General features: G+C 39.5%; 3 protein-coding genes across 5 annotated transcripts; all 3 read left to right on the forward strand.

Moving 5' to 3' along the window:
* The first annotated feature begins 1,295 nt into the window (after positions 1-1,295).
* LOC102218630 (poly [ADP-ribose] polymerase 14-like) lies at positions 1,296-7,848 on the forward strand. Of its 2 annotated transcripts, none has more exons than XM_023345853.1 (7): positions 1,296-1,447; positions 1,847-1,887; positions 2,647-3,544; positions 3,625-4,215; positions 5,579-5,715; positions 5,952-6,132; positions 6,266-7,848. In XM_023345853.1, the coding sequence occupies exons 3-7, from the start codon at positions 2,683-2,685 to the stop codon at positions 6,544-6,546; spliced, it is 2,052 nt and encodes a 683-aa protein (XP_023201621.1). In that variant the 5' UTR covers positions 1,296-1,447; positions 1,847-1,887; positions 2,647-2,682; the 3' UTR covers positions 6,547-7,848. The 2 variants fall into 2 exon arrangements, with proteins under 2 accessions (XP_023201621.1, XP_023201623.1); XM_023345855.1 differs by having other exon boundaries at positions 2,650-3,544.
* Positions 7,849-8,391: 543 nt separating this feature from the next.
* On the forward strand, positions 8,392-14,077 carry LOC111611013. Of its 2 annotated transcripts, XM_023346553.1 has the most exons (6): positions 8,392-8,671; positions 8,754-8,878; positions 10,379-11,867; positions 12,240-12,376; positions 12,749-12,929; positions 13,331-14,077. In XM_023346553.1, exons 1-6 carry the CDS (start codon positions 8,500-8,502, stop codon positions 13,618-13,620), a joined length of 2,394 nt encoding a protein of 797 aa, XP_023202321.1. In that variant the 5' UTR covers positions 8,392-8,499; the 3' UTR covers positions 13,621-14,077. The 2 variants fall into 2 exon arrangements, with proteins under 2 accessions (XP_023202321.1, XP_023202322.1); XM_023346554.1 differs by lacking the exon at positions 8,754-8,878 and having other exon boundaries at positions 8,582-8,671.
* Positions 14,078-14,226: 149 nt separating this feature from the next.
* LOC111611012 (poly [ADP-ribose] polymerase 14-like) lies at positions 14,227-24,036 on the forward strand. Its single transcript, XM_023346552.1, has 14 exons — positions 14,227-14,482; positions 14,565-14,689; positions 16,108-17,625; positions 17,793-18,029; positions 18,361-18,585; positions 18,661-18,715; positions 18,805-18,951; positions 20,266-20,328; positions 20,420-20,596; positions 20,683-20,862; positions 20,970-21,581; positions 21,952-22,088; positions 22,620-22,800; positions 22,976-24,036. Exons 1-14 carry the CDS (start codon positions 14,311-14,313, stop codon positions 23,263-23,265), a joined length of 4,119 nt encoding a protein of 1,372 aa, XP_023202320.1. The 5' UTR covers positions 14,227-14,310; the 3' UTR covers positions 23,266-24,036.
* Positions 24,037-25,092: the final 1,056 nt, after the last annotated feature.

Genomic DNA, 25,092 nt, shown 5'->3' on the forward strand with positions numbered 1-25,092 from the left:
ATTACCCTTATGGTGTGTGAACGATCTGATATGGCGTCTGCCACTGGATTTAATATTGTTAATGTATTCTCAGTAATAGCTTTAGAACGTTTGACCATCTTACTTTCAAATAATTTGGTATACATTCCCTTACTAACACAGGCAATCTGTCAATTTGATCAGAAGAAATATATATATATAAAAAACTTGGCCCTCACACTTGTTTAATGTGACCAAAATCATTCGTGCAGAAACAGAACTTGACGTCACAATAATATTGGGAAACTGTTCTGATCAGAATATTATATAGATACTGGATATAACCCATGTGAAGTACCATCAGAAAATGTAATAAGTTTACAAATCCTAAGCGTGTCATCATGTGCCTGACTTTGAGAGTTCATCAGTTTGAGGAGTTTGTTTTCCATCTCCACCATTTATTGTTTCGAATGCCTAAAATCAACATATGAATCCCCAACACTTTTCCAGAACTCCCTTCCAACCTCAAATGCAAATATGACCATAAGTTTCTAAATCATATAGCTAGTAAATACAGCCAAGCCCATATTGTAAAGATATGTAAAATATATATAAATCTTGATATATGATATATAAAAATATGCTTTAACTTTAGTTGGATAATTTTGCTGTTTAAAATCTTAGAAGAAAGCAGATTTTAATTTTTGAACATTGAATAAGGACCATTTACTGTGAAGATGCTGTAAACTTCACCTTTCCGCGGTTTTTAATCTCAGTGTGACATCTAGTGGTTTGCTGTGGTATCACAACATGCCGGTTTGACACAAGATATTAAAACATAATGTTAGTTATTTGGTTTTATTGTGTTTTAAATAATGCTGAGTGACAATACATTAAATCAAATGGAGCAAATTTTGACACGTCATTAAAATAAATGTGATATCATATTTAAATATATTTTGCTTCCAAAAAACTAATTAGTTTTCTAAAAAACACATTTTTTAATACAGTTTCTAAACAATAATTCTCAGACTTTTTGATAGTCTCTACTAGTATTAAAGCACTTGTACCATGTTGTTTTAAGAAAGCCTCTTTTTCACAACCACTTACAAAGAATAGAAGATAAATTTGATGATTCAAAATCAGATTTTGGCATAAAAAAATGGCTCAGCGTACTCTACAGCCTATTTATTTCATATTGTCATTTGCACAACAAAACACAAACAGAAATGTTGCCATAAAAGGAAAACTATTTGCATGTCTGGGAGTGTCACTGCAACACACAGACCTGTCAGTAAATGAAACTGAAACTCAAAGTTGACTCATGAGATCAGCTGTGGAAATGGTGACAGGTTTATTAAAAGTCTTGTTAGAAGTTAAAAAGTTTGATAAATATCAGCAAATAATTTCTCTAGAATCAGGGGAGACTTAAATCCTGTGCAGGACAGCAGAGAGTCTGGGGGAGGAAGTGAAAAACCAGCAACACTCGGTAAGTTGTATTTAGAAAAAAAGCTAACTCTGTCATCAGTACTCATAACAGAGTTAGCCGTCAGCTAGCAGCAGGCTAACTTCATGCTAGCTCAGTGCTGGGCTACACCGTTAGCTAAAGCTAACCTGTCCAACATGCTAACTATTCCTGACATGCTAACTATTCCTGACAGAAAGCAGTGACACAGTTTATCTGAGACTTTTATGTTTTAAAAACATTAGTTGTGGGAGAATAAAGGAGAGGAGATAATCAAATTTAGTGAATTGTATCACATAATCCAAAGTGAACCTGTTCTTCTTCTTCTGATTTATTTTTTGTTGTGTGCCCCGTCCATCCCACAAAAAAGTATTTGCCAAGGAAATGTCACAGTTTTAATCTACTTGAAATGTTTTCTTCCAGATCTTTTAACTACAGAAAGTCACTCTAATATTCAGCAAAAGGTGAGATTTTTTTTTTCCTAGAAATGATAAACTATGCTTCACTCCCCCCCTGATTTTGATAAATTGAAACCTTATTCCAAAGTTTATTAAACAAAATTTACCTGAAATAAATTATGCTATCGTGATATCGGTTAAAATGTCCTTTTCACTGCATAGAAATATCAGATACTTATATAGAGCTTGATTGGAGTTCACCTGATGTCAGTTCAGTTGATTGAACATAATTTGGAGACTCAGTTGAGCATGGCTCTTCAAATCCCAGCCTGGAGGGCCAATGTCCTGTTTTCATCACACCTGAATACAGTCTTTAGCATCACTTTGGAGAACTTGACTGCATATTGAGGAAGTAATTCAGCCATTTGATTCATGTGTGTTTCTTGTGAATGGGAATAATATTAACGTTTTGGAGTGGACCATGGTCGTCTTAATGTGAATCTGAAAAGGATTCTGTGCAGGAAGCTAAAGGTCAGGGTAATGAAAGTTTTGAAATGAATATTTTTCACCACAGATATTTCTATATCTTATTTAAAAAATAAAAAAAAGTAAAAAAACCCCAACAATTTTCCAATAGTGTAATAATAATTGTTTTCAATCTTTTCAATTCTTTTTTGAGAGATTCCTATTTCATCTCGTCTTAGACGACTTGGATAAAGAAAAGTAATTTTGATTCTAAACCAAAATTACTGGTTTATGAATAATTTTGGACCTACCTGTTAATGAAGCAGATAATAATTTTTTGGTCTTTCGTTTTATTTCTAGAAGGACCCCTGTCACAGGGAGGATCGGTTCAGAGTGATGAATGATTTCGCCAAAGGTCAGCGTCTGTCTTACCCAGGAAATACAAATATAGTCATCTTGAAAGGACCTGGCAACACAAGACCTACTAACCCCCATGGACAAAACACAAGTGATTTAGAGAGGAGAATAAATCTTCCTCAAGATGTAATAACCTTTATTAAATCCAGTAATGCCGTTCGTAAGTACCAGACACTCTTCCAGCAGCGGTTCAGGAATCCCGTGTTCATAGAGGTCGGGTCAGACTTGGTCTTGTTTTGTAAGTGCCCTCATGACCTGGATGAGGCTCAGGCACAATTGGTGGGGGATCTGAGTGTGGAGATTGAGAAGCTCCAAGGCGCTGCCGCTGTTCCTCCAGATACAGACAGAATCAAAGAAACCCTCATGAAAGCCAAGACGGACCTAAACCGTGATGAGCTCAGGGTGGACTTCAGCTTCATCCCTGGGCAAGGTGCAACCACGGTGGCCAAAGTACGCCTGGTGGGCTACACTGAATATGTGAAGAATCTCAGAGGTGTTCTTCAGGATTACCTGTTGAATCAGGTTTTTACAACAGAAGTGCTGAACCTGCAACATCCTGAAATGGTTGACTGCTTTGGCAAAATCCTAGAACTGATTAGCATTAAGCAAACACAAGTTACTTTGAAACAATCCCTTCTTCCCAAGCCCTGTGTAGCTATCTCTGGCCCCCGTTGCCACGTGCAGGAGGCCCATAAGGCTCTTAGGTCCGGATTAGCCAGTCTGACATTGGAAAAGTTGGTTTTAGATGGTCCGGGAGCTGTGCGTTACTTCCAGGCAGAAGGTAAAACGAGCAAAGAACTGGTTGAGAGCTCCTGTAAAGTTCTGATCCAGGAACATCAAGGTAAGCACAATGAACAGGAGTACTATGAGTCTTCTTCTAGTTACATCTGTCTAACCATTTATATTGGATTTAATTTGCAGTATCAGCACCAAGACAATTTATTTTTTCAACCACAAGTCTTCGTCATATTACAAAAACCAGTCAGCAATCCTCTTTCCTGTTTGTGGGCCTTCAAAGAAAAAATGTTGATGATGCCCTAACAAAGATAAAGAATCTGTACCAAGACCACAGCGCCACAAAAACTTTCACCAATCAGGATCTGGCAGACCTCACAGAGGAAGACATGAAAAAGTTGATGAACCTAGTAAAGACTCAGGACTTGTATGTACAGGAGGACCCCTTAAGCCAGGGAGGCTTGACGGTGAGCGGGTTGAAAGCTGGTGTCAACCAGGTGGACCAGATGCTCCAAACACTCATTCCTCTTAAGAAAGAAATGAGAGCCAAAGAGGAGGAAAATCTGTACCCTCGCATAGCTTGGTGTATCCTGGGACAAAGCGGTACCTGGGAGAGGCTCCCCAAAACAGGCAATTATAATCTGGAAAAGCGTAACACCACAAAAAGCATAGTGGACGCATACAGGGTTACCTGGAGTGTGAATCTACTGAAGATGGAGGCCAGAAGAGATTTAACTGGACAGACGGCCAAGTTGAAACGACTTGAGAATTTGCCAGGTAAGGGAAACAAATGCTTTTATTTGAGTGTTGGCTTCATGAAGGTTTCAGTGGATCCCATCAGAATTATTTCCAAACTTTGAAAGAGGCAACTAGAGCAATATTTGCCTTTTACTTTGCAGACTGACTCTGCTACCTCAAAGACAAAGTGAGACTGCCATGAATCATTTTGGGAATGCTAAAAAAAAATATGTCTACTGAGCTTCAGCCAAGCCATACCATATATACCACAACATACCACCTGGTTTAGAACAATATAAACATTCCCCAAATGTTGCAGCAATGGCCCAGTGTACAAAAGTCAAACATATCAAACTCTAAATACAAATATTCACTTAGATACAAAAGTTAATCTAAACAAAGAAAATACAAATCCCCCTCACCAGCAGGAACTAGTGGTGCAGTCCAATCAGCATTTAAGTCTATTGAGCCCTGCCCCCATCTTTTGTCTGGCAACTCCATGGCAGGTAAGTACGGGCAAAAGAACCAAAAAGAACTAATCTTTTGCAAACAATTTGCAGTTACCAACTTAAGAGTGAGCCCTAAATGTGTATGTAACATGATTATGGCTCCTCATGTTATCTACATGCTTGTTCGGCCTTTTAGATCACTCTCTATGTGGCTGTCATGTTGATATATGTTCTTAGAAACAAACAAATAAAAAAACATACCCTTACAATGAAAATGCATTCTAAAAGATAGTTAACTGGGCTGGAGATCTACAGATCTTATCTTTTATTCAGTGGCATTTCTATGAAGTCACATGTGAACAGCAGAGAGGGATTGCCAGTAAGTGATGACGTGTTTTGCAAGGAAGTAATTTATTAACCAACTCTTGACTTCCTGTAAGAAGCTCAAACAATAATTTTGTTGGTTCGTCTGTCAAATACACAAACATGTAGAAATAACTTGATGAAGTTTTAAACCATATATACACATAAAAATTTTTTTTAGAAATTAACTCATAGACCGTTTTTCATTGTAGATATTTTGGCACAACGTGTACAAAGTTGAATGCAACCCTCATTGTCAACCTTTATAAGTCTTTCATTTCAACTAAAAATGGAAATATTTGATCTCATCACTGGAGTTATGCAATTACAAGTATTGCTTTTGAAAAGAAAATGCCTCCTAAAATTACATTTTCAAAGTTTTTTTGACTTTGCTATGATAAAAAAAAGTAAGCATTAAACTATTCTATGGTACCTGAACCATAGAAATGATGTTCCAGTTAGAGGCCAAATGTTTATTTATTTCACCAAATAGGTCAGGTGTTATAATCTAACAACTGCATTTATGAAGTTTCCAGAATATCTTTGTGTGTTTCTAACATCTTCTAATGTCAACTGTGACACTTTGCTAGACTTTACATTTCCGCTGTACTGGGACAAAATGTCTAGTACTGAATGTTTGGAAGAAGTGCTGCTGGATCCTTCATCTGCAGAGTATCGAACCGTCCAGCAGGCATTCAACAAAACTGCCCAAAACACCATTGTGAAGGTAGGGGAGCTCTTTTCTTTTTAGTTAGCTTTTTGTTTATGTCTCAGTGAATGTGTACCACATCACTAACTCTTAGACAAAGGCCTCCTCATTTTATCCATTCATAACAATCACATGGTGGATACTTCTTATTAGGTCCAATAAACAGTAATCAAACCTAAGCAATGATTTTTGAACTAATCATATAAAAAAAAATCTGTTTTATTGATCCATTATCTCTTGTTCCTTCCTGTCAGATTGAACGCTTGCAGAACGTTCACCTGCGGCGCACGTATGAAATGCAGAAGAAACACATCTCTGAAAAGAACAAAAATGAAGGTGGAGTAGTTGAAAGACTTCTGTACCACGGGACAAGCCAGGAAAACCTCAACTCCATCAAAACCAAAGGGTTCAACAGGAGCTTTTCTGGAAGAAATGGTACTGTCTACTAACTAGTTCTTCTGCAGATGAATTGTTTGTGGAGATGTAGGACGTGTAAAGAACTTGCAATAACGTACCTGGGTACTTTCCTCCACCATGAAAGGTAATTATTTAATTTTGTCTTTCACAGCTACTTTATATGGTCAAGGCACCTACTTTGCTGTAAATGCCAGCTACTCAGTGGGCTACTCCAAACCTGCAGCAGACGGTACTCAAACCATGTTCGTGGCCCGAGTCCTGACAGGCCTTTTCACTCTGGGCCGTAACGACATGAGGATGCCTCCGCCTCGCAACAGCCAGCAACCCGATGACCGCTACGACAGCTTGGTGGATAATATCAACAACCCCACCATGTTTGTTGTGTTCCACGATAACCAAGCCTACCCAGACTACCTCATCACCTTTCGTTAAGCACATGTTTAAAAAAAACAGCCTGTTGATTTTTTTGCACATGTACCAATTCATACGTTTGGGGTTTCTGTTGTTCCTAACCTAATGTTTTGTGCCAACAATGTTTCTGTTCATACACGCCTCGGAGACTTAATTCACAGTCTTTGACAGCTGGAGATTTAAAGTCGTTCGCCGCAGGACTGAAGGCATCGCCCAGATTAGAGACTCATCCTCCTGAGAGCTGCAGCTGCATTTTTAACTGAGATTAAAGGCCTTATCTCACAAACACTAATACCTGAAGAAAAGGTTCTGTACCATAGGTAACCAGTTAGCGTCCCCTGGTTTGGAAGAAAAATTAGCAAATATATGACGATGTGAGGAAGGAATTCAGTCTACCTAGCAACATTATGGCTTTCTGTTATAAGATAGCATTGAGGAAAATTGCAGCCGGGATGCCACAGGGATCTTTTTCAGAGACAGTGAAGAGCTAGCGCTGTTGTCTAGACATATGAGGCAATGTATGAGCCGCTAAAACCATTAAGCTGAGTCGGCAGCTGAATTAGCAGTTTTCTCCTGGCGATTAACATGCTGTGATTTGTTGTTACGGTGGTAATTATGTGAGATGAGATGGTTTAGAGGAGACATTTATTTTTTAATATTTTGAAACTTCATTACAATTGATAATTGATGTTGGCTACTATAGTCAAACTGTGTTTTGTCTACTAGAGAGATGTTGGAAAAGCACAGAGTTTTTCTGTTAAATCAGCTCAGTGTCATCTGAGTCCTTTGTCTGTTCCTGTAATGTTAAATCAGAGGACAACAGGATTGTTTACATGTGCAATGCTTACAGCATGTTTGAAAATGTAACATATTCAGAACACCTGGGTGCTGGAGTTCTGTAATATCACCTTGGCGTTCTCTAAGTCCGTACAAGAAACTTATAAAGTACCTAAAAACAAACCCTTAGCCAGCTTGGTTGAATTAGGGGTGGAAAACATGTGAGAACGTGGTCAGTACTGCCAGAGTCCTGGCAGCAGCAGACTGTAAAAGCCTCAACATGTAAGGAGTTTTTGCTCTCAGATGTTTAAACTGCATTGCAATAATTCAGACATGGCAAAAGTATAAACAGTTTTTCTACTATAAGGGCACAAAATTGGGCAAAACTTAGAGAAGCCTCAATTTGACCTGCTCTGCAAGTGATCCACAACAGTTACACTTTTCCTTTGGTATACTGACATTAACACAAGTGATGGGCTAACCCATTTTTCTAAGCTTGTTGAAATTCAGGTCATGCAATCATTTATTGACAAAATAAAAAAAATGCCAGAAATCTTTTTAGTCTATTCTTTCAGGGTTTGGTTTAATAGTTCACACATAATCTGCTTGTTTTAAACGGGATAAGATAACAGTGAAAGATGTGGTTTCCTTCCAGGATGGGACGGTACTGTAATATGATTCCAGCTTCAATTCTTCAATTGAAAGAATTGAAAGCTGGTACTTCCCATTTCAAGTTTGCTCTCCTCCAGAAATCCTGGCAGCAGCAAACTTTACCCAAGAGAAACACTCAGTGCTTGAATCAGAGATCCCTGCTTGCCACCACACGTTATAATTACATATCTGGTATGTGTGAGGCAGCTGGAGTATAAGTTTTGTGTGAATATACTTCCACACAATGAATTACGCAATCATAAGTTATTTCAGAACCACATGAAATGTTGGACGCTGTAGTTAAATGAAAATCATGGAACCATGATCAGTGGGTTTTACTGTCTTATTTACCTTTTCCTTTGCCAGTGTTCAACAACGAAACCAGAAAACACCTTCAAGTTTTCCATTTTTCACAAGGTGACTGGGTGTGTCAAAGGTATCAAGAGGAGCTGAAATATGAGAAAGTGAAACTAGTTCTTCAGTGAATGCTTTTTACTCAGAATAGGGACAAGCACAGAAAGTCCTCTCTCAGGTTAGAAGTCAAACATGGCTGAATATCCACATCCGCTGTATTTTGAGGCCAGACATTTAACAGTCAGAGAGAAGGAAAAGGTCAGGAGACACTTTCAGAAAAGAAGAGACTCCGGGGGAGGCGACTGTGGTGTGATTGAAAAGGTGGAAGACAACATCTATAAAATCTGCTTCAAGGAAGAAGAAGGTACGCACTGATATTTGGCTTAAATAAGAGCATGCATGCAGATTTAAAACAGACATTATTTATATTGTCTTTAATCTTGCAGACCAGGAAAGGGTTTTAAAAAGGAAAACTCATATGATTAGTCTTCCTGGGGAAGATCTACACCTGACCGTAATTCACAGCAGTTCACCACAGACTCAGGACCAGCCATCGACAAGCCAATCACAAGTGAGCTCTAGTTTATTGCAAATAAAATAAAAATAAACAATCAGGGTGAAAGCTGAACGGGGCATAGTATTGTTGACTAAACATGCCAGTTTTAACCTGATGGTGCACACTTTATTTGAAATGCCATTAAATGTTATTACACTGTCAAATGCTATAATAACAGAGTCATTACTAATCTCACGTAAAGTGGAACAAGTAGCAGCAGTTATATAGATGTCATTTATATAGATCTATAGATATATTAGGATGCTAATGAAGACATGCTATGGGTGAGGAGGATGCTAATGAATATTCATAAAGACTTTATGTTTATGTCAACAGCCTTATGCACACCCCTTCAAATAAAGTGTTATCCATGTTTGTCTGTATTTTCCTTTTAGTTTTATTTTAAACTGATTAGACCAGTTTGTCTTATGTTTCTAACGTTGGTGGATTTTAGTCACACAAATGGAAAGTAAATATTCAATAATTATGGTGTTGAGAAGTAACTTGTACAATCTTTATTTTTGTTAGAGATAATGACAAAACAATGTACCTTGCAAAATTTATTCATACATCTTATTTTGTCACATTACAAACATGAACAATATTTGTGGTATTTTTTTGTGATTGACCTAAAGTTGTATTTGTTAAGTGTAATAAAAATTATGATATTTCAGATTATTGTAAAACAAATTTCTAACTGGTGTGAAACATGTGGCCACCAAGTGGTGCCATCAAATTTAGATGGATGGAAACTGAAAACAGCCACTTAGTTAAACTAGGAATAGAAAAAGGTAATAATCACGGGGGAAGCCAGATGTAGTTCACAATTATAAGAAATTCATTAAAACTGCAGTGGAACAAATCTAAAAGCCAAGTCACCAAGTCTGTTCTTTTAGTCGGCCTCCGGCGCTCGATTCTCCAGTGACCGCCCAGTCGGCGTTCCTCAGGGCCTTGTACTCCAGCGATCCCCAACGTTTGGTCCTGTGCCCTTGTTACCAGACTTGGTCACCTGGTCGACTACGCACCTTCCAGTTCTGTACGATCCACCGGAGCTGGCTCCATGTTTCCTGGATCAGATGCACGTTATGGCCCTGATTTGAGTACTCTTAGTCAGGCTGTTCTGCCGATAGACTTGTTTCCGGTCGCAATAGCCGGTTTTACGTCCTGTTGGTACGACCAGGTCCTGGATGGGAGGCTCCAAAACAAAGAAACCACTACAAACACCCGTGAAGTCACACTTACTTGTTGGAATTCCCTCCACCAATTTGTGTAAGACACGACACAGTCACACCCAAAAGTAATGAATGGTGGGGATGAGAAGGGAAATTATCATTTTTCTTGTACTGTTCTGCTTTGTGCTGGTTTATCACGTTAAAATCCCAGTAAATACATTATAGTTTTTGGAAATAAAATGTGGAAAGGTTTCCTGAGACACTGTGTTTTGTAATAAATCTGTCTGTGTTCACTTTTCCATTACGTAACAAATTAATTAATTTTGCTGTTTTGGTCTTTCAGACGACTACTAAAGTCAGCACAAAAGGACTTGAGAAGATTTTCAGGACAGACATCTTTCTCTTGTTCTACATGAGAGACAACCCTAAAGCTAACAAAATACTGCAGAAGCAGTTGTCTGCAATCGGCTGCACAATACAGCTAGACTTGGAGGAAGAAGAGGCAGTGGTGAGGGGGAACATAGAGAAAGGTCCCGGAGGAGCTTTTGATGGCGGAGCAGAAAACTGGGAGCTACAAGTGGATCGGACCTTCAAGAGAATCATCGAGACCTACACCTGCCATCATGTCGTTGAGCCCAAACAAATCAAGAAGGTTCTACAGGATCCCTTCTTTGCGTCTGATGATGTGAAAGTGTACCCAGAGAGTGGCTATGCTGTGGTTGTGGGGGAATCAGATGTAGTGAAGGAGAAGATTGCGGTTCTGGAGAAAAGCATACCAATTCGCATAGAGGAGCCGGTTGTGGAGAAGAGGTTCAAACTGATTGAGGAGGAATTCAACCGAGAGATGAGAGCAAATTGTTCAGAGGTTAAAATCAGCAGAGCCGCTAACATCATAATCTTAGAAGGTCCTGAAGATAAGGTGCAGTCTGGTGCAGCCAAACTTAATGAACTGATTAAGACGATAAAAGAGAAGAGGGTCAGTCTTTCCAATGATTTATTAGACTTCATGGCAACTAGCAGCGTCATCTCCAAGTACCAAACACTGTTTCAGCAAAGTCTCAGGAGTCCAGTGTCCCTGGAGGTGGGATCAGGACTGGTTCTGTCCAGTTTGTCTTCAGATGCTCTGAGGGAAGCTGAGACGGCGGTGCTGAGAGATCTCAATGAGTCCAGTGTGACTCTTCAGGGTGCTGCAGCTGCGGCTCCAGATCTAAACAGACTCAAGGAAAGTCTAGACAAAGCCAAGAATGAGGAAAACCGTGGCGAGCTCAGAGTGAACAATAGCTTACTTCCTGGTTCCAGTGGTACTCTGTCAACCAAAGTAAAGCTGGTGGGCTACACTGAACACGTGAACAAGCTTAAAGAGCTTCTTTATGATTACCAGGCAAATCAGGTTTCAACTCCAGAGGTTATCAGTCTGCAGTGTCCTGAACTTGTCGACTGCTTTGATAAAATCTTAGAAATAATTGGCATGAAGCAGACCGAGGGTGTGTACCTGAAAAAGGACCATTTTGGAAACTTGATAGTAAGCAGTATGAAAGACGGGGTCAACAGGACAATTGTGAAGGTCAATTCAAAATTGCATGGCACCCTCACCAGAGAGATGAGAGGGAGGGAGGAGGACGATTTGTTTGCACGTGTGATGTGGTGCATCCTGAGGAGAAACGGAAACTGGGAAAGAGTCCCCAAAACGGCCAATTACAACCTGGAAATGAGGGATGTTGCAGGAGGAATTATGGATGCACACGGAGTCCTGTGGCAAGTGGATCTTCGAAACCTAGCAGTCATATCTGCAGGACACAAAACAAATCTCAAACGACTTGAGAACCTGGAAGGTGAAAAAAGCAGATTTTAAAAGTATTTATGAAGTATGTCAGAAGCTACTTTTACTCAGCATTTTGCAAAATGCCTGTTATTGCTGGGTTGTGTGTGTCAGTTAACTAATTTGCTAGAATTAGTCCTCTTTCTTTAAAAAAGAAGAAGTTTCCACCTTTTATACGAAACAGTGACTAATACGGCTTTTACACTAAAATATCACACTACTGTATACTGCTGTTAATATAACTTTTTCTTATTCCTCTCATTCAGTGTGGATAAATCTAATTTGTAACCATATAAACAATCCTACTAGATATTCTTATTTTAAAAGACGGGTTCACTAAATAGAAGAAAAACCCTCCAAATTTCTGATCTAATATACTTTCCAGACTTTATTTTTCCTTTGGAATGGGACAGCATGGCGTACGGCGAGGACATGAAGAGGGTACAGCTGCAGCCTTGTACACCAGAGTACAGGAGAGTGAAGCAGGGATTCAAACGAACTGCTAACTACACGATAATCAAGGTTGGTCGTTTCCATTAGGAATCAACTTACAATTTTTAAAAATGGACTTTGCTGCTGCTTACCTCAGAAGTTCCCTTAATATTTTTTTCTCCTAGTTTTTGTTTTAACATTGAACCAGATTTTTGCATAATACATAGGAAAGATTTAAAACCATATCAGTTTATGACCTGTTGATATTCATCTTTTTAAAAACAACAGTCAGAAATGTCAAACATTTTAGTGATTTTGGCTTATCAGCCTCCGTTAACTTTTTCGTCAAGATATCTGTCACTTTGTATTAACGTGTTTTTGAAATATTGTTTTAGAGGTACCAACAGCTGCCAACAATTGAGGAAATGGTGCTTTAACAGTTTTTCTCGGTTCTCCTGTCAGATTGAGCGCGTCCAGAACATTCATCTACGCCGTGCTTACGAGGCACAGAAGAAAAAAATATTTGAAAAGAACAAACAGGATGGAGGAGCAAATGAAAAGTTTCTATACCATGGGACAACAGAGGTCAACTGTGACTCCATCATGAAAACTGGCTTCAACAGGCGCTTCTGTGGGCTAAACGGTAAAACTGTCTGATATAGTCTAAACCAGGGGTGGGCAACTCCAGGCCTCGAGGGCCGGTCTCCTGCAACTTTTAGATGTATCTCTACTTCAACACACCTGAGTCAAATAATGAGGTCATTAGCAGGACTCTGGAGAACTTGACTGCACTTAGGAGGTGAGTCAGCTGTTGGATCCAAGAGTGTTTCAAGGGAGACATCTAAGAGTAGCAGGACACCGGCCCTCGAGGACCAGGATTGCCCACCCCTGGAACCATGATTTATATCTTACAGCTTTTGTAAATTAAATTGGTGACGTCTTTCTTAAAAGTAGCTAAAAAATTAGTAAATAAAAGGGAGAACCAGTTCAGCAAGTATCTCTTTGTTATAGTTGCTAAAATCTTTATTTCTGTCGGTCTCATAGCAACATTATACGGTGAGGGAACCTACTTTGCTGTAGACGCCAGCTACTCCACAAACCCCACCTACTCCAAACCTGCTGCTGATGGTTCTCAGCTGATGTTTGTGGCCAGAGTCTTGACGGGCGTCTACACTCTGGGCCAAAGCGGCATGAAGGTTCCTCCACCTCTCGACGACCAGGAGCCTCACATACGATACGACAGCGTGGTGGATAAAATGGACAGACCCAACATGTTTGTCGTGTTCCACGATGACCAAGCTTATCCGGATTACCTCATTACCTTCAAGCAATGACCCTGAAAACGTCTCATGGTCCTGCCAAAGTTGGAGTGAAGTAATGGTTTCTGGGTAACATTAGGTTAAAAACATAAGGAATACAGAGTTTTATTGAATTGTGCTAAAACCTCAAATGTGTTGATACTTTAGCTAAACTTTTTTTTAACCTTTGAAAGCTGTCTTTATTATTATTTTATCAGATTTTCTGAAGGTCCTATGATGATTTCCTTTTAACTCCTTTGGCTCTTAAAATTAGAGGCGGAACCAGTTCACACACATATCAACAAATAACAAAAGTGTTAAAAGTTTTATTATGCTTACCTATCTGGTATGTGTGATGCAGCTTGAGTATGACTTGTGTGTGAATATGTTTCTTCTACACAGTGAATGTAGGGATATTACAAAGTTGCACAAGTTATGTCATAACCACATGAAATGTTAGATGCTGTGTTTGCACATTAATAAATATAATCATGGAGCCATGATCAGTGGGTTTTACTGTCTTTTATTTACCTTTTGATTTGCCAGTGTTCAACAGGGACATCAGGAAATACCCTCAGGTTTTACAGTTTCCGGACTGCGACTGGGTGTGTCAAAAGTATGTAGGGGAGGTGAAAGATAAGAAAGTGAAACTAGTTCTTCAGTGAACGCTGTTTACTCAGAATAGGGACAAGCACAGAAAGTCCTCTCTCAGGTTAGAAGTCAAAAATGGCTGAATATCCATATCCGCTGTATTTTGAGGCCAGACATTTAACAGACAGAGAGAAGGAAAAGGTCAGGAGACACTTTCTGAAAAGAAGAGACTCCGGGGGAGGCGACTGTGGTGTGATTGAAAAGGTGGGAGACAACATCTATAAAGTCTGCTTCAAGGAACAAGAAGGTACGCACTGATATTTGGCTGAAATAAGGGCATGCATGCAGATTTAAAACAGACATTATTAATATTGTCTTTAATCTTACAGACCAGGAAAGGGTTTTAAATAGGAAATCTCATATGATTAGTCTTCCTTGGGGAGATCTACACCTGACCGTGACTCGGAGCAGTTCACCACAGACCCAGGATCAGCCATCGACCAGCCAATCACAAGTGAGCTCTAATTTATTGCAAATATGTGTATATATATCTTATATAAGCAGGATAAAACCTCAACAGGGATTAGAGTTGTTGACTAAACACACCAGTTATATCCGTGAAGTGGATATTTGTCTGGATTTTTCTTTTACTTTCTTTTTCAACTGGTCAGACCAGTTTCCCTTATGTTACTAACTTTGGTGGATTTAAATCATAAAACTGGGAAGTAAGTATCCCAGAACTACAGTGTTCAGTAGTAACTTGTACAATCTTTATTTTTGTAAGAGATATATTTCAATACTTCACAAACACAATACAAAGTACCTTGCAAAATGTATCCATACAACTTACTTTGTCACATTATAAACATGAACTTTAATTTATATTTTTGGGATTTTATGTGATTGACTAATTCAAAGTCATATTTGTTAAGTGTAATGAAAATTACATATGATTTTTCAGATTCTTACAAAGCAAATCTCTGACAAGTGTGGCTCATGTTTATTCAGCCTCCTTGGGTCAGTCATTTGTAGAACCATGTTTTGCTGCCACGGTTTCTGGGTCCATGTTGCTGAAATGTTTTGTCCACTTTTCTTTTTTTTTTTTAAAATGGCTGACGCTCAGCTAGACCTGACGGGCAGCGTGTGTAAAGGGCAATTCTGAAGTGTTGCCACAGATTCTCCATTGGATTTAAATCTGGAAAATGACTGGACTGTTCATAAATACAGTATACGTGTTTTTCTGAAGCAGGTCCAATCCAATTGAGCTACTAGATGCATCCTTGCATCTACACAGCTGAATCAACATACTGTGTTTTGCTTGTAGGCAAAAAAGCTCAGTTTTGATGTCTAATGACCAGAGCGCCCTTTTCCTCATGTTTGATGAATCCTCAACATGATTTGTGGAAAACTGGAAATGAGCTACTTTTCCATATAGATTTGTGGAGTACATAAATGATGTTCTGTCTGCAGTCATGGACAGTCATGTTGTTTTGGGTTGCAGTTTTGCTACAGTCTTTCAATTCTTTCAGTTTCAATTCTTTCAAAGATAATGGATCTATTAGATAGAGCAGATCTATTAGAGATGTTCCAGTCTTGGCGTATTGCTTTATAACCTAACTCTGAGTTAAACCTGTCCAGAACTTTCTCACTGACCCCATCTTCCATGATCCCTGGTCTTCATGATGTTTGTTCTCTGATGTTCAGAGAACAGAGAACAAATGTTTGTCTTCAGGTTTGTCTGAAGATTTCAGACACTTTTCTTGTTCTACTTTGTGTTGATCTATTACATAAAATCCCAATAAATACATTATTGTTTTTGGAAATAAAATGTGGTAGGTTTCCCAAGACGCAATGTTTTTCTAATGAATTTTGTCTGTGTTCACTTTTACGTTACGTAACAAATTCATTAATTTTGCTGTTTTGGTCTTTCAGACGACTACTAAAGCCAGCACAAAAGGACTTGAGAAGATTTTCAGGACAGACATCTTTCTCTTGTTCTACATGAGAGACAACCCTAAAGCTTACAAAATACTGCAGAAGCAGTTGTCTGCAATCGGCTGCACAATAGAGCTAGACTTTGAGGAAGAAGAGGCAGTGGTGAGGGGGAACATAGAGAAAGGGCCTGGAGGAGCTTTTGATGGTGGAGCAGAAAACTGGGAGCTACAAGTGGATCAGACCTTCATCAATCTCATCGAGACCTACACCTGCCATCATGTCGTTGAGCCCAAACAAATCAAGAAGGTTCTACAGGATCCCTTCTTTGCGTCTGATGATGTGAAAGTGTACTCAGAGAGTGGCTATGCTGTGGTTGTGGGGGAATCAAATGTAGTGAAGGAGAAGATTGCGGTTCTGGAGAAAAGCATACCAATTCGCAAAGAGGAGCCGGTTGTGGAGAAGAGGTTCAAACTGATTGAAGAGGAATTCAACCGAGAGATGAGAGCAAATTGTCCAGAGGTTAAAATCAGCAGAGCCGCTAACATCATAATCTTAGAAGGTCCTGAAGATAAGGTGCAGTCTGGTGCAGCCAAACTTAATGAACTGATTAAGACGATAAAAGAGAAGAGGGTCAGTCTTTCCAATGATTTATTAGACTTCATGGCGACTAGCAGCGTCATCTCCAAGTACCAAACACGGTTTCAGCAAAGTCTCAGGAGTCCAGTGTCCCTGGAGGTGGGATCAGAACTGGTTCTGTCCAGTTTGTCTGCGGATGCTCTGAGGGAAGCTGAGATGGCGGTGCTGAGAGATCTCAATGAGTCCAGTGTGACTCTTCAGGGTGCTGCAGCTGTGGCTCCAGATCTAGACAGACTCAAGGAAAGTCTAGACAAAGCCAAGAATGAGCAAAACTGTGGCGAGCTCAGAGTGAACGTTAGCTTCCTTCCTGGTTCCAGTGGTACTCCGTCAACCAAAGTAAAGATGGTGGGCTACACTGAACACGTGAACAAGCTTAAAGAGCTTCTTTATGATTATCAGGCAAATCAGGTTTCAACTCAAGAAGTTATCAGCTTGCAGTGTCCTGAACTTGTTGACTGCTTTGATAAAATCTTAGAAATACTTGGCATGAAGCAGACTGATGTGACAATCAAAGCCTCCCCTTTTCCAAATCCTTGTGTTCTTTTGTCTGGTCCTCGTTTACGGGTTCAGGAGACCAAACAAGCCCTTGGGTCAACTATGGCCAGCATGACAATGGACAAACTGGTTCTGGATGGTCCTGGGGCGCTGCAGTACTTCCAAGGAGCTGGTAAAGACAGCAAGGAGCTGGTTGAAAGATCCTGTCAGGTGATTATTAGGGAACAACAAGTTGTTAGCTCACCAGTTGTGGCAACCAAACAGCGAAGCCTCAGCAGCATCACACCCAGACCATCAACTCCCAGGACTCGCTTCAGCACTGCTGGAGACAGTTCAGTCAAAATCAACCTAGAAATCAAGATTGGCAGCTTAGAGAAAGAGCAGGTTTGACCATTTTACTTTATTTTTTTTCTCACATTTGGCACAATGTGAGAAAGAATGTCTCACATCCATCTCACGTTGTCTGACATCCTGGTATTACTGCCAATATCTGGCCCGATATTGTCAGCATGTCAGTTTTCTATTAATGCTATTTCTAAACGTTTCCACAGGTGAACGTTTTGGTCGTCCCCACACACAGCAGGCAGCTGTCTTCAACAAACATTGGCAAGTCATTGCTTGGGAAAGGCGGAGATATAGTCAAATCAAAGTTTGACTTATTGGCCGCAAATTCTTCCCTCAATCCTGGTGATGTTCTGGAGGTCGGTGCCAGCGCCTCTCTGGGTTGCTCAAAGATATTCTGCATGGAGTGCCTGGCTTGGGACGGAGTTGGAGGAAGAGGAGTGCAGGTGAGAAATCAAAACCCCAAAAATCAAGATCTATTTATGGAGAGAAACATACACGGTTTCAAGTGGCTGAAATTAGCATCCTTCATAAGATGACTTGTCTCAACAAAGACAGAATGGGTCGCTCTATGGGACGGGATGAGCTTGGACTCATTGTTTGAATGTGAAGTTTTTGGTATCTAATCAGGATAACTACTACGTGCCATTCTTCAGAACATTTCAAGACTGATAGCAGAGGGACACCCCTAGAACAGGACGGACCATATATCCCGCCTGGCCTGTGGATTGATGGATTCTTATTAACACAGGGAAATATTTTATTCCTGTCTTTCAGGCTCTTTCTAGGGGGCTAAGAAGATGTTTGGACCTCTGTGCAGAGAAGGGCTTCAGTTCAGTGGCCATTCCTGTTATCGGGCCTGGACTACTCCTAAAATACCCCCTGAGTGAAGCCGTTCAAGTTCTGAAGGAAAGCATTCGCCAATTTGCATTGTCTGACCGATGCGGAAATCTCACCACCATCCACATCGTCATTAAACCAGGCTATCCAGACTCCGAGGAGGTACCTCTTCAAAGCAAAGTATGGCATTTAAATAAATGCTACATAACATTTACTGTTGATTTTAATTATTTCCAGAGCTACCATGAAGTATACAAACATCTCAGCTCAATCATGAACCAGAGAGGCAGAGGTAAACCAGACTTTATTGGCAGTTCATAATTTTTGTAGCATATAAACATTTTATTGGCATCAAACTTCAAGATGGCTTCGTTCTCGTAGCTCTCTTCGGATCCCTCACCAGTGACCTCGATGACATCAACATCACTGTAGGAGGCGGGATCAAACTGCAGTTGGTGTTCGGCGACATCACTAACGAGACTACAGACGGTGTGGTGAACACCACCAACTTTGTGAACTTCTACAATGGTAGGGGATCAAATGCAGGAGGAGAGCATTTGAAGGTCAAAGTCCCAGGAAGGAAGCACACTGGAGCTGTAAAGCTGTTGGTTGACACACACTGAAGCATATTACAGAGCAGAAAAGAGGATGAATGAACACGCAGGCACTTAAAAATCACAGCAGCAACAACAGATAGTTGACAAACAGAATAAGAAGAGGTCACATGATTCGGCTTCACAATATTTACTCATAAAACACGTTTTCCTGGATTTTGGTTGGTTTTCAGGAAGCAGGTTATAAAATATTCAGTTTATGATGTTTGATTAAACAAAAATAACTCATGCAATTTGTTGGAGTAATTTCCATACAGTATAAAAAAACAGAACAGATATGAAACATTCCCTAGGAGACAAATTGGCTTATATCCATCCATCCATTTTCTAACACCCTTGTCTCTAGTGGGGTCAGGAGGTGCTGGTTCCTATCTCCAGCTAACGTTCCGGGCGAGAGGCGGGGTCACCCTAGACAGGTCAACAGTCTGTCGAAGGGCAACACAGAGACAGACAGGACAAACAACCATGCACCCACACACCTAGGGAGAATTTAGAGACCAATTAACCTGATAGTCATGTGTTTGGGCTGTGGGAGAAAGCCGGAGTACCCGGAGAGAACCCACCATGCACAGGGAGAACATGCAAACTCCGTGCAGAAAGACCCCAGGCCGGGAATCGAACCCAGGACCTTCTTGCTGCAAGGCAACAGTTCTACCAACTGCGCCACTGTGCAGTCAAATTGACTTATAGTCAGAGCAAAATTTCTCACAAAAGATGACATCAATACGTACCTAAATGAGTAAAGCACCAGGAACACAATAATAATAATAAAAAATACAACCAACACTCTTTAAAACATAATAAAAAGTTTTTGGTTTACCATCTAGACTCAATAATTATCAGTGGTTAGTTAAAAAAAAGTTTTTATAAGCTTTAAGCCACAATGGTTAACAAATCAGATTATGTTATCTGCATGAGTATGCATTGGACTTTGTGGTGTTTTATTGTTATTGGCAATATAATAACTGATTAAAAAGCTGAAGGTGATTTTGATTAGGCAACATCAGAAAACCTGCAGACATTTAAATATAGCTACTCTTAAAAATGGATTTTAAATGTTCTGTACTTAAATGGTCCTTTATCAAGTCGAATACCTTATTAAAAATGTGACTCTACAAAAACATCTCATCTTTATCAAAAGATTGTTACTCTTTATGAAACAAGTCTTGGCCCTGCTTTCGCATCAGCAAAGAAAACATGTTAAAGTGTAAATAATTATTTGTTACAGAGGGAGTCTGCAAAGACATTTTAACCGTAGCTGGACCAGAGGTGGAAGCTCAGCTGAAAACAGGTAAGAGAGGAGAATTGGCCATGTGTTTTAAAGCGACACACGGTTCAGATAGCTGGTTTTTGTGGTGATCTTCTGTGCTTTGTGTGTTCAGCAAATGTGAGTCGAGGAAAGGCTTTTGTGACACTGCCTGGACAGTTCCCCTGTAAAGCCATCTTACATGTATGTGGAGAGAAAGACGCAAGCCTTATTGAAACACTTGTGCCCAGCATCGTTAACTACTGTGAAAGCCAGGGATTCAGCTCTGTAGCGATTCCTGCCATCTGTGCAGGTAAGTATACTGTGTTTTTTTTAGAGAATACATAATAAATGTTGCACTTTGTGGTTGAACTCTGTGTGGACAATCTCTTTCTGCAGGAGCCGGTGGGTTGGACCCTGCAGTCGTTGCAGGTGCAATCCTGAGAGGAATCAAAACTGCCACATCATCCGGTCCTTTTTACAGCCTCACCTCCATCCGCCTTGTCCTGATTAAAATCAACGTCTTCTTAGCTTTTCAAGAAGAAGCAACACAGATGTTCCCCACTTCTGGAAGGAAAGGTAACAGAACATTTTTTTTTACAAATAGCTTTCTTCCAGTGCGTCTCTTATGATGTTTTAAATATTATGTTTGGACTTTTCACAAATATCCTGGACCTGTTTTCCAGCACCACCATTTCAGGTGCCTCAGGTACAACAACAGGCACCTTTATCTCTGATTGCCGACCTCAGCATATATGATACCATTCCTGCAAGTGAGAAATCTACATTCCTGTTCCTGGGTCTTACCAGAAACGATGTTAATGAGGCCATGGAAAAACTGAAGAATCTTTATAAGCAGCAGTGTACTGAACACACCTTCCCAAAAGAGCAGCTAGACAGTCTCTACGCAGACGATATGTTAGATCTGCAGCAGATGGTGAGGATGGAGGGTCTGTACATGAAGAAGGACCCCTCTGGAAGCTTGATAGTGAACGGTATGAAAGACGGGGTCAACAGGGCAATTGTCAAGTTCAATTCAAGCCTGCACGGCAACCTGAGGAGAGAGGTGAGAGGGAAGGAGGAGGACGATTTGTTCGCACGTGTGATGTGGTGCATCCTGGGAAAAAATGGAAACTGGGACAGAGTCCCCAAAACAGCCAATTACAACCTGGAAAAGAAGGATGTTGGTGGAGGAATTACGGATGCATACGGAGTCTTGTGGCAAGTGGATCTGAAAAACTTAACGGTTTCAGCTAAAGGACGCAAAACAAATCTCAAACGACTAGAGAATCTGGAAGGTGAGAAAAGCAGATTTTAAAAGTATTTCAGAAGCTGCTTTTACTCAGCATTTTGCAAAATGCCTGTTATTGCTGGTTGTGTCAGCTAGCTAATTTGCTGTTATTACCTTCCTCACTTTTGTTAAAGCCCTTGTCCTCTTTCTTTAAATATATATATATATATATATTCACTTATTACACTCAATAGTGACTACTACAGCATTTACAGTCAAATATCATATTACTAGATTTTGTATTAATATAACTTTTGTTTATTACTCTCATTCAGTGTGAAAGCTGTGGATAAATCTTAGTTGTAAACAATCCTACTGGATATTCTTATTTCATTAGACGGGTTCACTATAATGTTCTGGTGTAATATATTTTCCAGACTTTATTTTTCCTTTGGAATGGGACAGCATGGCGCCCGGTGAGGTGATGAAGAGGGTGGTGCTGGAGTCTTCTTCACCAGAATACAAGAAAGTGAAGGAGGGATTCAAACGAACTGCTACCCAAACTGTAATGAAGGTTGGTGGTTTCCATTAGGAATCAATTTACTATTTTTAAAAATTTACTTTGTTGCTGCTTATCTCAGAAGTGATTTAGAGTTTTACAAATATATGTAGGAAGTTTTTGACAGCTGGCCTTAATATATTTTTTCTCCTTGTTAGGGTTAGGGCTTGATTTCTAGGCATGATTCCCTACTCCTTAAATTTGCTTAAAAGCACGCCTCTATGATTAAAAATGTAATTTGTCCCATTTCAGGAAAGATTAGTATTTTATTTTGTGTTTGACAGTTTTGTAGCTAAATAGAAACTCAGGAAATTGAGTTTGCATTCTTATTAAATAGAGATTTCAACCCTTCTCAGTTTATGACCTGTTGATATTCATCTTTTTGAAAACAAAGGTCAGAAATTTCAGAGATTTTAATGATTTTAACTCATCAGCTTCCATTAGGTTTTTTGTCAAGATATCTAGCATTTTTTCTATAGAGGTGCCAACAGCTGCCAACAATTGAGGAAATGGTGCTTTAACAGTTTTTCTTGGTTCTCCTGTCAGATTGAGCGCGCGCAGAACATTCATCTACGCCGTGCTTACGAGGCACAGAAGAAAAAAATATTTGAAAAGAACAAACAGGATGGAGGAGCAAATGAAAAGTTTCTATACCATGGGACAACGGAGGACAACTGTGACTCCATCATGAAAACTGGCTTCAACAGGCGCTTCTGTGGGCTAAACGGTAAAACCATCTGATATAGTCTAAACCACGATTTATATCTTACAGCTTTTGTAAATTAAATTGGTGACGTCTTTCTTAAAAGTAGCTAAAAAATTAGTAAATAAAAGGGAGAACCAGTTCAGCAAGTATCTCTTTGTTATAGTTGCTAAAATCTTTATTTTTGTCCGTCTCATAGCAACAAGTTACGGTGAGGGAACCTACTTTGCTGTAAAAGCCAGCTACTCCAGCCACCCCACCTACTCCAGACCTGCTGCTGATGGTTCTCAGCTGATGTTTGTGGCCAGAGTCTTGACGGGCGTCTACACTCTGGGCCAAAGCGGCATGAAGGTTCCTCCACCTCTCGACGACCAGGAGCCTCACATACGATACGACAGCGTGGTGGATAAAATGGACAGACCCAACATGTTTGTCGTGTTCCACGATGACCAAGCTTATCCGGATTACCTCATCACCTTCAAGCAATGACCCTGAAAACGTCTCATGGTCCTGTCAAAGTTGGAGTGAAGTAATGGTTTCTGGGTAACATTAGGTTAAAAATATTTCCTGGATTACTGGGAAACCTCAAATTTGTTGATCCTTTAACAACATTTTATTGTAACCTTATTTATTATTTTATCAGATTTTTGAGAGTCCTATGATGTTTTTTGTTTGATTTCTTTATCTCTTAAAACTAGAGGCCGGTCCAGTCCACACACATATCAACAAATAATAAACCTGTTAAAAGGGTCTTTTGAAACTTAGTGACGTCTTCCTGTCAGAAAGACACAATTTATTGAAACCTTTTTGACCTAATCTGTAAAGAAATTGCAAATAAAACAATCTTCAATATATCTTGAATAAATCTTAAATAGCTTCAACTGGTTTATTCCCCAGGAAGCTGAAAACCTGACATAAAAATTGTCAATAAAGATCTTGTGTCTGATCTTTGCTACACATTTTACCATTTCTGAAACATATAAGTATTGCAAATCTATTTTAAATAGCTTAGGCGCCTCAGAAAAAGAAGAGAAAAAAAACAGACTCTACAGAAGCAAAATTAAATAAGAGTGATTTAGAGGTTTTGCATAGTACTGTAAATATAAATGAGCAAACATAAAACAAAAAACAATATAAATATATATACCGTATTTTTTGGGCTATAAACCACTACTTTTTTCTCATGCTTTGAACCATGCGGCCCGACGAGGCTTTTCTGTGGATTTTTCTTCAACCGCCAGAGGGCTCTGTAGCAGGAAGTGAATCATTGGAAGTCAAAATTGGAAATCAAAGAAGAAAGTACTGATTTTCATTTAGAACAAGCTAATGCTAACAGCAGGAATGACGGAGAGATGTTTTCAAACTCAAACCCCCTCATCATAGAAACAACACGAAGAAGTTTATATGATGCAGATTTTAAGTTGAGGAGTGTTGATCTGTGTTCAACACTCAGGAGGGAAATAGAGCCGCTGCACGTAAACTCGGTGTGAACGAAACGGCGTTGGAGACGCAGGACTGCGACCTTAATAGATCCAGCAGATTTATTAGGACTCAGCCGTCTGCTGTCCTCTGCTCGGTCCTTGTGAAAAACCGAGATACCAGCGGCTTATATATGTACGTTTCCAGTTAAAAAGACAAACAAACAAAAAAACTTAGTAGATGCGGCTTATAGTAACGTGCGCTCTATAGTCCGGAAAATACGGTACATATAACAATAACTGTTTACATGAATGAATCTAAAAAGTGCCACTGATTTTTAACTACATGATTGAGGTTTACACTACCTTGTTCTGTTGAGTGAGGATTTCCCCAACAAAGCAAGTTTTTCTAATGCACTTTAAGGCTGTACAGTAACATGTTTGTAAAAACTTTTTTTTTCTTCTGAATTTAAGTCCCATAAAAGTTGTTGTTTCATGGATCAACTTGATCTTTTCCTCTTGCATATTTAATCTGACCGTCTTGATTTAGTCCAAAAAATGCATTTTTTCCTCTGAATAAAAGTTTTCAAAACAGAACACGTGTTGGTGACTTTATAGGCTTTTTTCTCTGTTTTTATGAGAGCTATTCTCAACTACGTTGGACTGTCTGATGAGGGACAAAAACAGACCATTTTCATTTCTAATTCTGAATGTTAAATTGCTTTAAATCGGCAAAACTGTGTGTTATGCAAGCATATCTTTAAAAAGTTAGAAAATGAAAAAGGGAGCACTTTCTTGTGATTTTAGAAACAGAATGTCATGTTACATTACAGTTATTTTAAACGTTCAAATAGACTCATTCAGACTCAAAGTTTTGAAGTATTTCAAGCCTTTGTTG

The sequence above is a fragment of the Xiphophorus maculatus genome, chromosome 14, assembly GCF_002775205.1.
Source record: "Xiphophorus maculatus strain JP 163 A chromosome 14, X_maculatus-5.0-male, whole genome shotgun sequence".
NCBI classification, from domain to species: Eukaryota; Metazoa; Chordata; class Actinopteri; order Cyprinodontiformes; family Poeciliidae; genus Xiphophorus; species Xiphophorus maculatus.